The sequence below is a fragment of the Peromyscus maniculatus genome, chromosome 12 (genome assembly GCF_049852395.1).
Source record: "Peromyscus maniculatus bairdii isolate BWxNUB_F1_BW_parent chromosome 12, HU_Pman_BW_mat_3.1, whole genome shotgun sequence".
Lineage (NCBI taxonomy): Eukaryota > Metazoa > Chordata > Mammalia > Rodentia > Cricetidae > Peromyscus > Peromyscus maniculatus.
The window spans coordinates 19,651,310-19,667,912 of NC_134863.1; the positions used below are offsets into that span (position 1 = coordinate 19,651,310).

At 44.0% G+C, this 16,603-nt stretch overlaps 1 protein-coding gene across 4 annotated transcripts in view; it reads right to left on the minus strand.

Annotated features, from left to right (window-relative positions):
- Fgf12 (fibroblast growth factor 12) overlaps window positions 1–16,603 on the minus strand; it is a 524,714-nt gene that overhangs the window by 247,530 nt on the left and 260,581 nt on the right. Inside the window, exon 1 of one of the 4 annotated variants that reach the window (XM_006974464.4) lies at window positions 2,541–4,109. The exons of the other annotated variants lie outside the window; for them this stretch is intronic. Within the exon in view, the coding sequence (XP_006974526.1) occupies window positions 2,541–2,739 (199 nt within the window). The 5' untranslated portion in view covers window positions 2,740–4,109. Of the gene's footprint in view, window positions 1–2,540; window positions 4,110–16,603 lie in introns of those variants that run through there. 4 annotated transcript variants of the gene reach the window in all.

The following is a 16,603-nucleotide window of genomic DNA, read 5'->3' on the forward strand; positions in this document are numbered from 1 at the left end:
AGGCTGAGAGATGCTCAGTGTGTCTGCCCTGAAATCAGAACCACAACCATGCCCTTTCCCATTAGACACCCAGTTTAGACCCCGTGCCTCAGCTGAGCTCTCCTAGAAAGTCTGACCACTGGAGTGTGCGTCACAGAGGTAGAAGCTCACAGTGGAGCTCAATCCCTTACTGAGGCAAGTTTTTCCCCTATGGCCACTTTCCCATTTCTGACTCAGTTTGCAATTCAGAACGCCCGTGACTTGGAGCATGAATGGTTTTGAAAAAGAACTCAAGTATTAGGTGACTATAAGACAAAAGCACTTACAACATGGAAAACAGAACCCCTCTTCGGTGTTGAGCAACTTCCTCTGACTCCACTTAAGATTCCTCTGTGGCACTGAAATGTGGAAGGTGCTAACTCTCTATAAATAGTCTCATCTCATGCTATGTGAATCATGGTTGCTGACATAAAATCAACAGATTAATTATTTGACTTTGTTAGTAACAATAATAGCACAACTATCATCTTCCCCAAAAGCTCTTCCACACACACGACACCCCCGTTCTTCAGAGCTAAGCAGGCTTTGCAACAATCGGAAGTCTTTGGTGAACAAATTCACTCCTGGTGTCCTTATACTAGAAATGTCTTAGCAATTCCTACCATCTTTCTGCTAGGTTATCATGTGATACTTTAGCTAAAGGAAGTCACCAGTCAGGATCCTCGAGATGAGAACTCAGTGTGTAAACAGGAGAAGCAGATTAAATAAGCACCAAGGGAAACAATAAGCCCAGAGTATCCCTAGTTTCTAATAAGACATTAAGGAAATGGCCTCAGGAAACAATACAAAATCCTTCTTTCCCAAGCAAAAAAAAAAAAAAAAAAAAAAAAAAAAGGGGGGGGGGCGGGGGGAAGCCATGTAAACTGTTCATGTTCATCTACAAATCAACTTCCACAAAGATCAGTGAGTTTATCTCATCCATTCACAGTTATGACCAACACATTGCTTTTATTATCTTGTTAGCTGAGAAGGCTGAGTAGAATCAGCTCATAAATATGACATAAGTATCCCAGCTACAGGGCAACTCCACTCCAGAGACTGAGTATATGAGTCACATTGCATTTAGAGCCTTGAAGTCCCTTGCAGACCACGTTAAGTCCTGAGAGCAAGGTTCCAAAGGATCCCTGTACAAGAAAATGAGGGATTTTATACAGTTCTTTAAAATGAATATTCAATATGCGGAGATAATTCTGCTTTTCCCTTCAGTCTTCACTTTACCAAACGTACAGGCCATATTAACCCGATGTAAGGTGGAAAGACTTCGGCAAGTGCTGAATCGGAACCATCATGGATTTTGTTTACTCTTGAAACCTACCACTTTACGGACATCAGAGAGTGTGGAAATGAGACACCAATGGGATGATGAATATCACAAAAAGACAATGAAAGCCAAAGCAATGTACCCTCCCTCCCACGGCTTACTCTGGAAACCTCGACTTATTCTGAGCCCCACTTCGAATCTAACCTACACACTTCATTTGTGGAACTCAAGAGAGTGTGTGAGTCGCTAACAGGATAAAGTAGTCAACTCATCACTGGGCAGGGTCCCTTTTCAGCCCATCCTTCCTTTGGCTATCAGTACGGAGGGTGCTGTAGATTGCACCTGACTCTGTGACCACACCCTGGTCTCTCAAGGAGTGACACTGTCCTGGCTTATGGTGGGACTCGTCCCCTTGACACTGAAGGTGTTCAGTTTTCCTTCTGATAATAGAGGCATATGAGGAACCATTTGGACCCAAGGCTGCAGAGAAGCAGGGTCAACTTCAGAAAGGTTGTGCCACAGTGACGTCTGAGAAGACTTTTCTTTACACTCTCGGGGGGCAAACTGCAGATATCACATGGTTGGCTTGGTTGCTCAAAAGTGTTAGTGAGCAGAGAATGGCAATGGGACAGAAAGTTTTAAGAAGAGCCTCTGGTAACTATCAACTGGTTGGAAAGGGGCCCTACTAGAAGGAAGCACAAGAGCACGTGAGAAAACGCAAAGTTGGGAAACTGGGATGTTTAAAAAGGCAAAATACCATGTGCTTGTTGAAGGCAAAGAAAATCAAAGTAACATTAAGTTCATCTGGTATCCATTATAATTCGCAATCCTTTGCCGTGTGTGGTTATGGGGAATATAAGGAACTTTATTCATCTTCGAGTTTCTCCATAGGTAGTATGATGACTCTCTAGGTAGGTGGATGGATGGGTAGGACAATGGGTGGTAAATAAGCAAATAAATGAATCAATGAACAAACCAGTCACTGCCCTCCAGGACGTTACAAAATCTCGGAATCTAGGTGCATCCATACAAGTGGCCCTCATACTAGTTAGACTGTGGACTGGTGAAAGCAGGAAGTCTTTTGAAGGAAAATATGGGACAAGCTATTAACTGACGCAGGGTTGTTGAAAGAGGGTGGGCCAGCATGGAAGAAAGGAATTCCGACTCCCTTCCATGAGCAATTCCCAGAAGCTTTTAAGAAAGGGGATAGGTGGGTGTCAGCCTCTGGGGAGCTACTGACCTGGTCTCCGCCTCACCGGCCTCTTGCGGCCACTGCAGAAGCGCACTTTGCTGAACACCCCGAGGACGTGCCTCTCACACAGGGAGCGCCCGTCTTTGCTGGGGCTGGAGCGGCGCTTGGAGGCCGACACCCGGTCGCTGTTGGACTCCCTCGCCTGCCGCTTCTGCCGGATTAAGGAGCTGGCTATCGCTGCAGCCATAGCTGCTCAGTGCGGGCCCGAGGCCCGGGGCTCCACTGAGTCCTCGGTTTGTACTCCGCTCCGCCTGGATGAGGGAAGGACCTCAGGGGGCCTGGAGGGATAGGGCAGGCGCGGGGAGGCAGTGCTAATATTTGAGGAGGTTGCAGTATCGAAAACCTGGAGCCCACAAGGTTAGTCGGAGTCTGGGCAGTGGCAACAAAACGTGTGAAAATCCAGATGTAAACTTCCTCAACCCCTGGCGTCGGGGGCGGGGCGGTCCCAGGCCTTCTCACGAAGTAGACGTTTGCACCCCAAACTTGCACCCCCAAGGCGATCCACGTCCAAAGGACAGTGAGGAGTTTGGTCACACTGCGTTCAGGGTACCGAGTGGAAAGGGGGGAAAGATGTCCAAAATAACAAGCCGTGCCCCGGTTGGAGAGGCGCAAGCGTTGTAAGGTGTCCAAAGTATGCCTACACATACATACATAGAAAACCCGTTTACAAAGCAGAGTCTGGACCGAGGAGAGAAGCGTGTCCCCGGTTTAAAAAAAAAAGAAAAACAAAGAAAAGAAAAGAAAATACTAAAAAGTGAATAAAACGTTCCTTTAGAAAACGAGCCACCAACCGCGTCAGAGAAGAGAGGAAGGCAGCAATTCAACTCCCTGTGGCCCGCGGTTCTGGAGATTAGGAGGTCCGTCCCAGCTGGGTGAGGTCTACGGAATGCATCGCACCGGCTGCGGTTCTCCAGGGGCCGGCCTCCCCACTTCTGGAATTCCAAGAGGCGAGAAGTGGGAGCGGTTAGCTAGACTCGGGGTAGGGGCGCGGGGCGGGGGCAGCTGTTTCCAGCTGCGGTGAGTGCGCCTCTCCTCCAGCAGCACTGCAAAGAAAGCGGGAGACGAGGGAGGGGGAGGACAAGCCGGAGGGAGGGAGATCCTCGAGGGCCAAGCACCCTGGGGATCCGCGGGGTCCCGAGAGCGGGCGCTCTCGCTCTCTCTCTGCCCGCGTTCCGGCACGAGACGGGCACAGTTGGTGATTATTTAGGGAATCCTAAATCTGGAATGACTCAGTAGTTTACAGAAGCCCCTCCAAAGGCAGAGCTGCCGAAGGTGTCCTCCTCAGCTCGGCGCCCACACGCCTTTCACCGGAGCTCCCCGCCACCGTGCGCCCGGGCCGCCGCACCGAGGAGCCGGTCTCCTGCACAGGCTGCGAGCGAACCGGGCAGCAAGGGACGGGCGCCCTGGCGGGCTCGGGATCAGGTCATCGCCGCGCCGCCCGGACCCCAGGCTCGCACGCCCCAGCGGTCGGCAGCTCCCGGCCGCAGCTCAGAGAGGGGTTACCCGGCCGACGCTGGGCCGCTCGCTCGGTCCCGCGCTGCCCATCCCGGCGGCGGTGGAAGGAAATGACCGCGCGCTGCGAGCCCCCGCGCGTCCGCTCGGGTGGGGCGGGGGCTGGTTGAGGGCGACGTCGGCTCGCGGCGGCTGCGGCTCCGGGTCGCAGCTGCCCACCATGGTCTGGCGCCCGGGCGCAGGCAGGGTCCCTAGGCCGCCCTGGGCGACGGCGGGAGGCGGCGGCCGCGCGCGCCACCTGGGCACCCCCGGCCGGGCGCGGACTCAGGGGCCGGGGACGGGAGGCAGGTGCAGGCGGCCACCAACTCGCTCAACTTGCTGCGCTGGTGGCGGCTGGGAGCCGCGGGATCGCGGGGCGCCCCCCGCCGCCTCCCCTGGACCGGGAGGGGGCGCTCAGGGCGGAGTCCCATTCATGGGCAGAGGTTCCTGGGCGCCGCCGCGGGCTATCTCCGCGAGCGCTAGCTCCGCAGGAAACTCCCGGCAGAGGCGACTGTCGCCGAGACAGCCCGGTGCGACTAGGAGCCCGAGTTGCTCCAGCTCCTGGAGAGCAGGAAAGCGTCCTAGTGGGGCTGAATTGGGGGCTGGGCTGGCGGAGCGCTGGAAAGCGTGGCGCTTGGGTCCTGCTCCCTTTCCTCGCGCCCTCTGCTCCCAGACTCTCTCCTTCCTCCCCCCCCCCCCAACACACACACACCCGTCTCCCCCCTCTCTGTCTTCTGTCTCTCCCCTTTTCTCCTCTCTACGCAATCCTACGTGATTGAGGTTTGGATGAGAAATTCTCAGAGGCAGAGTGAGGGAACTGCAGCCTGGGTCTGCTGTGTCCGGTCCCTCCCCCAAGAGAAAAACACCTCCACCGGCTTGTTGAAGGACCCTGGGTGACCAAAGAAGGGGACAGTGCAGGGAGCAGGGAAATGAAATCTGCCCACTCTCTAGTGACCAGAAGCATGTAGCATTCTTCCTTCAGGAAAAAAAAAAGTGGACACTAGAGAAAGTAGCAATGACCTCCTGGTTACCCAAATTTGCCTCCCCCCTCTCCCTGCCCCCACCACATTTTGGAACAGCAAACTGTGTTTCCATCTCTTTGGAACCTAGATTTCTTGTTTCCGTCGGGAAAGCTGCAAAGCAGATTCAAATGCCTAGAAAGGTCTCCGTAGGCAACCTGCCTTGAGGGTTAATAGAAGTGGGATGATAGATTGATGTGAACAAGGACAGTGAACAACAGCATTGGAGTGCACTCTTGTCTCCAGAAATGTTTGCCCTGCTCCTGAAAGAGAAATCCGAGCCATCCAAGGAAACACAGCATTAGAGATTCTGGAAACCTGTATTCCTCCTTGGTTCAGCCTATGGTCTGTCTGGGAGTGCCCCTTAGTCACCTTTGCATCTTCTCTCCCACTAGTCTTCAAAGAGCCCCACTCTCTCTCCATTCAGCAGATCATTTGCAAGCAGAGACAGACATTTCCTAAGAGGTTGGGAAAGATACCAGCCATGAACACGGCTGAAAAATGGGCCCAGACTCAAAGAGGGACCCAGGAACTGTCTAAATGTGGGTACAAATCTGCTGGCTTACCAGAGATTCCCTTGGGCCACGAGAAGGACAGAGGTGCTTGGGTCTGACAGCGATCTGGTGTGTGGCCTTCCTTACTGCTGTCCAGGCAAAGCAAAGACTGGCAGACAGGGTCTGGTGTGACTGGGAGTCGAGAGGAGTACTAAGTAGGTAAGGTGTGGGAGGAGGGAGCTTCCAAGGGTCAATGGGGGAGAACATAAAACCCTTGTAGCAGCTCCGTTTGGCTGGGTGGGGAATGATAGATTCGTTCCTGGAATTTGATCAACACAGATCAAGACCGGTGAAAAGGATATGCACTCCAAAGTACAACTGACAAGACCGAAGAGATTGCTTGAAATCAATTGGCAACACAGCCCATTAGGGAAGTGTTCAATTTCCACAAATAAAATTATTTTCTTTCCTTGGCTCCAGGAAGACTTGTCTCATTTTTCAGCAAGGCAGGCACAGATAGTACTGGCTGGCTTTGGGGAGGACCCTGTCTTTTGCAAATCAACACCCAAGCAGGAAAAGGTCAGCTAAGGGGAATCTCAAGAGTGAATGAGAAGGTGGTAATGTATATAATGAGGAACTAAGGAAATCAACTCAACTTAGTTCTTTTCATCCTCACAATGGAGATAATGGTCCCCTTCTACTTCACAGAACAGAACATACATATGTAAGCATTTTGACAACAGGAAAACACCAAATGAATGACAGAGTTGATGGTGGTGTTTTGAATGCTTCTGATTCACCTGAGGTGTTTGCTCTAAAGATGCAGATTCCTGAGGAGAGGCTCTGAGAATATGAAGTAGAAACCTCTATGATTGAAGCACATACACCAGAACTCTTAAAAGCTTCTCCGGCTCTCAAAATATAACTGTTTACCGTACACGTGCAATACATACAGATAATGTTGGAAGAAGAGAAGACTCTCAAAATCAGTCACATTCCTCCCAAACTACAGTCCTCTGCCCCCCCCTCTTCCTTCAAAAAGGACTATAAAGATAACATGGATTCTCAAATCTTTACATTTTTAGTGGCCGTGGACAGTCAGGGTGTTTGATGGAGGGGAAATATACCGAGAGGCAAAGGGAAGCCATGGAAGAAGAAATGAGAAATCAGATCCTGCTATGGGAACTCCTCCAGTCTTGACAGGTCATTATCAAGTTGGGCATGTAAGGACTAAAAAACTTTCCACTGTCAGGGCCCTGAGACACACATTAGTCCTGTCTTAGATCTCCATAAAGGAATGGGATGTTTGGGTTTTGATGAAATGGCAAAGACTTAGCATTCCCCCTCACACTTGTGGTACCATCAATGCATTATTTTAGCTGTTTGCTCCTTAAATGTTTCATCGGCACTACCATCCACTTCACTTTCCCAGTAGAAACAAACAGATACACGGAAATCTGAAAAATGTAGGTCCAGAGTTCGTGGAGGTTGAACTCAGAAGAAATATGTAAATTAGGATTCTATGAATCAATGCAAAGCTTTTCCATCTGGTTCACTGAATTGTAATCATTCCCCAGTGCTTCCCAGGGTATGTCCAATAGCTCTGCATTTGTGGATGGGAAGACAAATCAACCTGCTGGTGATTGTGATATCTCAATTTTCCTGCTGTCTTTCTTAGGATAAATGAAGAATGTCCCTTTCCAGTTTTGAAGACATCATGAGTAGGGAATGTCTTAGTTTGGAGAAAGTTGCCAAATACACATCAGAAGAATTCTTACATAGTTATATTTATATCTCTTACCTCCAGTCAAACAAAATATAGACAGTATTAGTCATCTCCATATTTTAAAATTAAAAAAAAAAACAGAGAGAGATTTAATTGTCTTTGGCTTGTTCACAGACCAAATCTTCCAACTCCCAAATCGAACTAGGATTACCTCACACATCCATTTTAAACCCTGTATTGAGTGCACCTGGTATTCAGGATATGGTGTCAGTAATGCAGGGGAATTCTATATACTTTTACAATTCCCTTGCCACCAACAAGCTTAAAGTCTATGCCACTATGTTCTTTGTTTGTTTGTTTTTGTTTTTCAAGTCAGAGTTTCTCTGTGTATCCATGGCTATCCTGGAACTTGCTCTGTACACAAAGTTAGACTTGAACTCAGAGATCCACCTGCCTCTGGCTCCTGAGTGCTGGTATGTCAGCCATTTTAAGTAAGCTACTGGATCAATCAGTCAGTCAACCTCTCTGAACCACAGCTGTAGCTCAGGTAAATGAGATTAACACTCACAGGATCTAACCAAGGTCACAGAATACCAAAGACTGTGACAGTGATGTGCAGTGTGAGAAAGAGAATGTTACCCTTTAGCTGTCCATCTAAAACAAGTCCCTGCTATAAAATGCAGACCTCTTAAAACAAGAAACTGTATTTCGTGATTCATGCACATCATCACTCACTCCCATACAGAAGGTATTTAATGGAGACTGGTAATCTACACGAAATGAGTGATTAACCTTGCAATGACAGACATAATGTTCATCAGTGAAACACTGTCATTGTCCTTGTCTGTTGGAAACACAGGAAGGCCCACCTCTTTACATCCATCATCCTTCTGCGAGATTAAGCCTTTGACTCAAAGTTCAGGAATATAGGATAGCTGGTCTTGACCACAGCTGGCTTGCAAGGTAGGAGATCAAGTCTCCAACTTTTGATCCTGTCCAGTCCTTATACTCGAAGCCCTCTACTCCATCAGATGGTCATTAAAGTAGGCTGGCCAAAGCAATGTACACAAGTACTTTCTAATAATCTGTGAATTTCTCTCTGTAGCAAGTTCATTCTTGGTTCTTTATTCAACAGTTCAACAATAGAATTACCCTTTGAATGTGAATGTCTGTTTTGAATATCTCTCAAAACAGGAAAAGGACAGGCCTTATTTCTATTTTTGACAGACAAACAGCAATGTCTTTGCTGTTGAAAAAGATGAATGTTCAAGTCTTGAATCATATCTGTTTTAATGAGAAATATCAGCAGTAAGTTTCTTGACCAGCTCTAAGTGTGTCATAATCATTGACACACTGAGTCCTTATAACAATCCTCTAACGTGGACTTGTCACCACGAAGAAACTGGATACAGAAAGGTCAAGTTACTTAACTTAGGGCACACATCTAAGAGTTTGAAGAGTTTGTAGAATACAAATTTATTTTCAGAGGTTCTTTTTTTATCATGATTTTGATATTGTATGCCAATAAAAATAGGTCATTAACAAGTATAATCATGCAATGAATTTCACAATTAAGAATATAATTGCCACTTCTGTTACCCCATAGTTCTTTCTTTTTTTTCTGAGACAGAGTTTCTCTGTGTAGCCCTGGTTATCCTGGAATTCACTCTGTAGACCAGCCTGGCCTCCAACTTAGAGATGTGCCTACCTCTGCATCCCAAGTGTTGGAATTAAAGGTATTCACCACAATACCCTGCTACCCTTGTTAATTACTGCTGACCACTGTTCTTCCATGTGTTTCCTCGCTACAACTCAAGAAACTTGTAACTAAAGTTGAGGAGGTAATTGCAACCTAATTTCGTAAATGGACACGTAGTGGAATGACTTCCCAATCTCACACAATGAAAATCTAGCAGTTACACTCAGGCCTGCTAACCTTGATGTCTACACTGCCCTAACTATAATCACACAGAGGGGACCAATGGGAATTCCAACCATCCTTGGCCTCTACCACAGCCTTAAGAATAACTTTTAAGAGATGGATTTATGGTGGTCAGAGTGGGCACAAGCATCCTACACTCTGTCCTGCTCTGGTTTTACCTTCTCTGGCACACACATGACTCTTTTCCTTCCCAGGTGGACTGAAGGTGTCACCACCGCTGGTGCTACCTATAGAAGAGACAGTCCCTGTAAGAGGGCAAGAGCCACAAGGATAGGAATCTGTCTGTTTTGATATTTCTAGTGTATGAAATACAGTTAGTACATAGCAAATATTCATCAAACACCCAGATAAAGGAATTAATGCATCCATCCAATAGCTTTCGTTGTAGCTCAGTGTAAGGGTGCATGCTTACTCTTAATATGCTTGGGACCTTAGGTTTTCTCTCTAGTGCTAATAAAATAAAATTCATCCATCCACTCATGTATCTTTTAAAGTCAAGTAGATGCATAAGTCAATCCAAAGAGAAGTGGGGAACATTCACATTTTGTAACAAGAAAGAAATTCAAGGTTGCCTCTGTATTCACAAGTGGACTATTTTGATTCAGCAACATATTTTAAAAATTATCTGCTTTGATTCAATATATCTTAAAATCTGGTAGCCTGAAAAGGTATCTGGACTCAGATTTCTGCTCTAACTAACAATCCTTCATATCTGGGCTTATCTTCTCAGTTCTCTGTCTCTGTCTCTCTCTCTCTCTCTGAAGCATGCATACACGTTGATGTACATGTTAACACCCATGCTCATAGGAAAATTGGATTAAATTAATAAGACAGTGGAGCATATATGTCAGAAAAATGATAAACCAATATTTGAAGTCTGAGAATACAACGGAAGTGATCTTAAAATGGTTTGATAATTCTAATACTTATACTGGCCCCCATCTTCTCTGAGATGCTTTCTCCATGGGCCCTTTCTGGTTGCTCTCATTTCTAATTTTAGTTTCCAAAATTTCCAGGATATGTATCTGGTTGAAATAGCACATGACTAACACTCAAAATATACTCCAAAAATCATAATAAAATCATATTTTTGCCCTTTATGTTGCACACAGCCCTGAGCTGTGAAATATACAAACAGTTTAGAAAAACGTGTCAGGCATCTAACAGCAATTTGGGCAAAGTGACTGCTAAAGCCATTTTTGGTCCTAGGTTTTGAAATCTCTAAAAATAAAGTGTATGATAAACATGCAATTAGAGTAAATAATTTATCCTAAAATAAAGCTTTTTAGTTAACTGAGCCCAAGTTTATTCATTTATGAAATGACTGCTATGTAGGGCCCCTAAATAGTTGAAGGAATATATTGAAAGTGAAGCATTACTTTTAAGATCATAAGATGTATGAATAAAGGAATGAGTCAATGCACAAGCAGGGATGGATGACATATACCCCCTTCTAAGCAAAACTAAGCCAGCATTGTTAACTAAGCACAATTATTCAACATAAAAATTAAAAAATACTTGGAGAGCTTCCTTCAGAATACTGGAGAAGCAAAGAAGAAAATTTTTAATAATCATAGAAAAGCAAAATGGAAACATCTAGCAAAATCCCTAGTGACTTACTCACCTGCCTTTTTAGTGTCAACGTGTGTTCCCTGGGGCCCACTTTCCTTGCTAACCTGGCATATTTAGAATGACATCAAAAGAACATTGGCTTAGACAGCTGTATGTTTTGGAAACTAAAAACAAGAAGGATGGAGGGAAGGATAGACAAATGGATAGACAGATTTTTCTCAGTGCTTGGATATTCAGAAAGAAGGCAGGGGCAAGATAATCATGCAAGAATATTTCTGCCATTAGTATTTAAAGAATGAGCAATATCTTTGCACCATTTTGAATAGGATACTAATCTTTCAATTTGTTGTGTTGGCCTGTGGTCTCAGAGGCCATCAACCCGTTTGCTGTGATGCATATATATTACAATCAGTTACTAAAGACTTAAGACTTCATCCCAGGTAAGCTAACCACGGTGGCACTGGAGAAATGCATTCCTTCTTCTAATTTTTGGTAGTCCCATCCCCTTCTTAAAGAGGAAAGAAACAAGGAAATAGTTATAACTAGGTTTTTAAAAAGAATTAGTCAGGAAAATGTATTAAAAGTTGGCTTTAGGACAAATTGAATTCAGTTAAAAAAAAACCATAAAGGTGCTCTCTAGATAAGATTAGAGATAGAATTTGGGAGCAAAAAAATCAGATTAACAATTTCATCACTGTGAACCCCTTGTATAGTATTTTGAGCATTATAGCTACTTCTAAGTGTCTTGACTTAAATGTGACTTAAAAATATTAACGTCCAAGATGAATAGGGGTAGTTCAAGTTTGATCCTGAACAAAACACCTGAAAAACCTTTTGTTAATAGTGGTATCACCTTTATTTACCCTCTGATAGCGTTATTTAAGCTGAGGCTGTCATAAGGAAGACGCACACAGCTGATAAAAGTGGGGAAAATGGTCTAAACCTAGAGGTCTCCCTTACCTCCTGTTTTCTAAGAATGCTGTCTGAATAAACACCAGATAACCCCCACCACTCTAGGGAAGTAAATGGTTGTTACCTACATGAGTAAGAAGTTAGTTTCAGAAATCACATAATAAGGGGTCTGTGTTTATGAAGAAATATCAAAAACTGTAGGAAGAAGGTGCTGTGGATATCGCTCTATATAAATAAAACACTGATGGCCAGTGACCACACAGGAAGTATAGGTGGGACAAGGAGAGAGGAGAAATGGGGAAACAGGATGAAGGAGGGGGAGACACTGCAGCCACCCCCAGGACAAGCAGCATGTAAAGACGCCGGTAAGCCACCAGCCACATGGCAAGGTATAGACTTATAAAAATGGGTTAATTTAAGATAAAAGAACAGCTAGCAAGAAGCCTGCCATGGCCATACAATTTATAAGCAGTATAAGCGTCTGAGTGATTATTTTATACGTGGATTGTGGGACTGTGGGGCTTGGTGGAACCTGGAGAGAAGCCCTCCAGCAACAAGAAGGGGTGGCCTAAGCCCTTACAACTGGATTTTGAGATTCTCCTATGTTCAAGATTGTCTATCAAGGGGTGAGTCCTCTTCTGTACAGAATCAGGCAGAAACTATGAAGGGAGATAATCTCATAGTGACTCCTGAGATTTGAGGGCTTCAAGTTATATAGTTGTTGCTGGCAAATCACTCTGGACTCAGCCTTCAGAAAGTCTTATAGTAATGTTCCTGCTCAGCCCTCTTCAGGTTGCCCATAATAAACAGGTTAATAACAATACTTGGGCTAGGCTCCACTTAACACTAGGTGTCAGGGAAGTTGATCCTCACTGGGAAATACTCCTCTGTAGTTACTGTTCAATAGGAAAAACAAAAACAAAAAACAAAAAAACGTTTGATCTCAACATAACTATGTTATCTTCATGAGTCTTTATATAATTCGAGGCAAATCTTATGTTTCCTAATTTGAAGCATGCAAAAAACATATCAAGTGAAGGAAGGGTTCTTCTGATGCTGGCCATATGCCCTTGCAAGAAGACAGAAGTATTGTCTTAAGAAGAAAACTAGTCTTTGACACCAGGCTGGGGCTCAGAAGATTCATACCTCAGTTTCGAATCCACACCAATTCATGAGTGACTGTGGAAATGCATGTATGAGTTGTGGATACAGAGCTTCATTAAATAATAGGCTGATTCTGTCATTGGCTTGATCAGAAAGGAATTGTTTCTCAACTACCAGGAAAAAAGGAAAGAAAGAAAGAAAGAAAGAAAGAAAGAAAGAAAGAAAGGAAGGAAGGAAGGAAGGAAGGAAGGAAGGAAGGAAGGAAGGAAGGAAGGAAGGAAGGAAGGAAGGAAGGAAGGAAGGAAGAAGGGAGAGAGGGAGGGAGGGAGGAAGGGAGGAAGGGAGGGAGGAAGAGAGGGGAAGGAAACTGTTGGTGGGACCCTGAAAGCTACACCGCCATCTTGGTATTAGAGAACTGGCTTCCCTGACCAGAGCTATGCTGCCATCTCAGTGTAAGATTAGGCTCCCCTGACTCATTGTGTTTCTGAGAAATTCAGGGCATTAGAATTATAAGTAGGGAAAGAAGGCACTGACATGTCTGAGCAAACTTTGAAAATTACCACCACTTAAAATTGCAACTCAAATCTACAGAATCAACATTGAAGAAGGTCGTGGGATAGCAGCAAACATTTGTGCAGAACATTTCTATTCCCAGCCAGCATCGAGAACTACTGCTGTAGAGTAGTCCCCATGTCTCCTCCCACATCCCCTGGAAAATACCAAACAAAAGTTCTGTGTGGTCAGAGACGTGCATGCTGGTTTTCATCCATTGCTTTACATAGCAACCTTGTAGAAGGTCTGTTGACTGCATGTACACATGGATTAATTTGGGCTTTGTTCTGTTCCATTGGTTTTTACATTTATCTTTAAGCCATCAACATGCTGTTTTAACTCCTGTAGATTTGTAAATACACATTAGGACCAGAATGACATATATAACTTTGTTCTACCATAAGATTATTTTGGTTACTTGAGGTAATTTGTGGTTTCCTATGACTTTAAGAAGTATTCATTTTGTGTCTATAAAAATTACATGCATATTTTCATGGTATTGCATTTCATATACATATTACTTTGGTAATGTGAACTAGTTTGTTTGCCTGCAAAAGGGCTACTCATTTTGGTATCTTATAAATCTAATGCATTTGAAAATATAAATATTATTAGTCTTTTAAACACAGCCAATGTAATTTGAATTCCTCTATGATTTGTTTATATGGAGTTGAGGATCAACCCATTCAAGCATGCTAGTCAAATGTCTAAGTACAAGAAGTAGAGTTACAGGTGGTTGTGACCTGTGCCTAATGGGGATGTTGGGAACTAAACTCTGGCCCTCTGGAAGAGCAGCAATTGTTCTTAACTGCTGAGCCATCTCTCTAGCCCTAACCTTATGATTTGAATTGCATCCCTTCTTTTATTTAGGAGCAAGTACAAGTACACAATCTTATTTAAAGATCATAAATTTTGCATAGTTAATTTTCTTCCTTAACTTATTTTTCCATTCCACTGTTCTCATAGATGTTTACCCTAATAAAATATGCTTATTAAAAAGTCTTTGTGTTCCAAAAATGGGTTAAAAGTTTTAAGAGGAAAGGGAAGGAAAGCTAGAGACTGGAGGAGATGCCAAGATCCACGTGATGCCATGTGCAGCAGGCACTGTGCTCTCTCCCTTAGAGCTGCTTTATCCTGTCCTTCAGAGGCCCACATTGTTACTCACGATGAGAAAACTGAAGCCAGGATGATTACTCATTTGAAATATTGGTCATGAAGTTGTGTTACTTTCTACAAGACCTATCATCTGTATTAACAGTAGTAAGATATATCTAGAGGCCTAATTGTGATTGAGAAAAAATTCTTAAATCTTATACACATATTTACAGCATATAAAAACATTTTTGGAAGCAAGGCCTCACCATGTGGTGCAGGACACCTGCCAGCTTCAGATCCTCTTTCTTTAGCCTCCTCAGTGCTTGATTAGGAATGTCTGTCACTGTGCCTGACTCGCCTCACAGCTTGTACAGTAGTATCTTTGATTTCATATTTTAGAAAGGTAGATGAGAATCACAACTCTGAAATGCTTCAAATCAATTTGAGAATACTGGCTATCAACTCTGAAGGAAAAAAAAAACCACCCTCAGACAATTGTTTGTTAACTAAATGTTACAAAGCACAGTGAGGAAATGAAATGAGATTAGACAGAATATAGATGTCTCATTGGTAGAACAGGGGATTTTTGAAAGGTGATCGTGCTATTTCTGGATTGAAAGTTATTCACTGACTACACGGACATGTTATCCTTAAAACGGGAGAGTAGCTATGTGTCCCCTAGTAGGTAGGAAAGTCACTATAAGCATGGAAAGGTCATTTGACCTCCCTGCATCAGCTCACTTGTCTATAAAATGATTCATGGAAAATAATTGCTCCTCGTTATAGTTAAAGTTCCCCCAGTCAAAGAGTCCTGGAGCCAATGGCAATAGTTAATTTAGGATTCTAGAGGACAGGAAGCATGTGTACTCTAAGGTACCCTATGAGAGACAGTGGTGGTGGTGACAGTGGGTGAATAAGAAATAATGAGATAATCTGTTCTCTTTAGAGCTAGAACTGGACAGAATAATGTTGTCCCCACTATAATGGGGGCAGGGGAGGCTGGGAATCAAAGGTTTTTGTTTGAAATTTAAATTGTTGATTTTGTAATGAATGATATGCATAGATGTATACACATATCAGGTAATCTTAGCCACTGAAGCACAATTCCATAAGAATTCAGATCCAGAGAAAAATCTTTTAGAGTTAGAAAAGTCAGCAGAAAGTAGATTGTAATGGACCCATTCCTAGTTGGAGCTGAATATTTACTCAGATGTTGCCTAAATAGAAGCTTGGATAACCTTTCCCTCTCTATGGAGTCCATTTTCTCAAACCTAAAGTGAATCTATCCAGATGGTTGCTGAATTTTTCTGCTCTAACATCCTAGGACCACAGGCCTGTAATTCTCACCAACATTACTTCCCTTAAAACAAACTGAGATGGATCCCTTCACTTCTACCCAAGTACCTTTCGTGTTTTTTTTTTTTTTTTTTAAGATTTATTTATTTATTTTGTATACAGCATGTATGACCAGAAGAGGGCACCAGATCTCATTACAGATGGCTGTGAGCCACCATGTGGGTGCTGGGAATTGAACTCAGGACCTCTGGAAGAGAGGTCAGTGCTCTTAACCTCTGAGCCATCTCTCCAGCCCTACCCAAGTACCTTTGGAATGGTAAATTAAATTGTTCACATTTTCTAAGCTGGGCATTATTATTAATGACTAAACAAAGGGGTAAGTGAAGTGACTTGATGTAGGTTACACAGCTGCTAAAGAGAAGGGACCACAATGGGAGCACACAATTCTGAGTCTTCCACCCTCTCTCTAGTCTATCTGTATACCTCACAAGTCTTCTGGTGCTGTTGCTGGCAACCACGATGGCGGTTATTGTTTTTGCTTTATGAAAATGAAAAGATGTAGCCAGGAACTTCTGATGTAAAGAATCTCAACAAAGAGATTGGGAGAACACGTTTTCCCTATTGTAGACTCTTGATCGTCTTAGGTGAACCACAGTGCTAATATTTCCACGAGTTTCTAGTCTTAACTGGGCCCTGTAATGCTACAGAACCTTGCTTCTCTAAAAATTAGGGACAAGACATCCTGCTTCTGAAGTACAATCAGGCCTCAGTGTGTTTCATACTGATTTTCTTCTTTGTCCGAGAGCCCCCATTACATAACTACTGTAATTGAAGTGTGTACGGCTTTG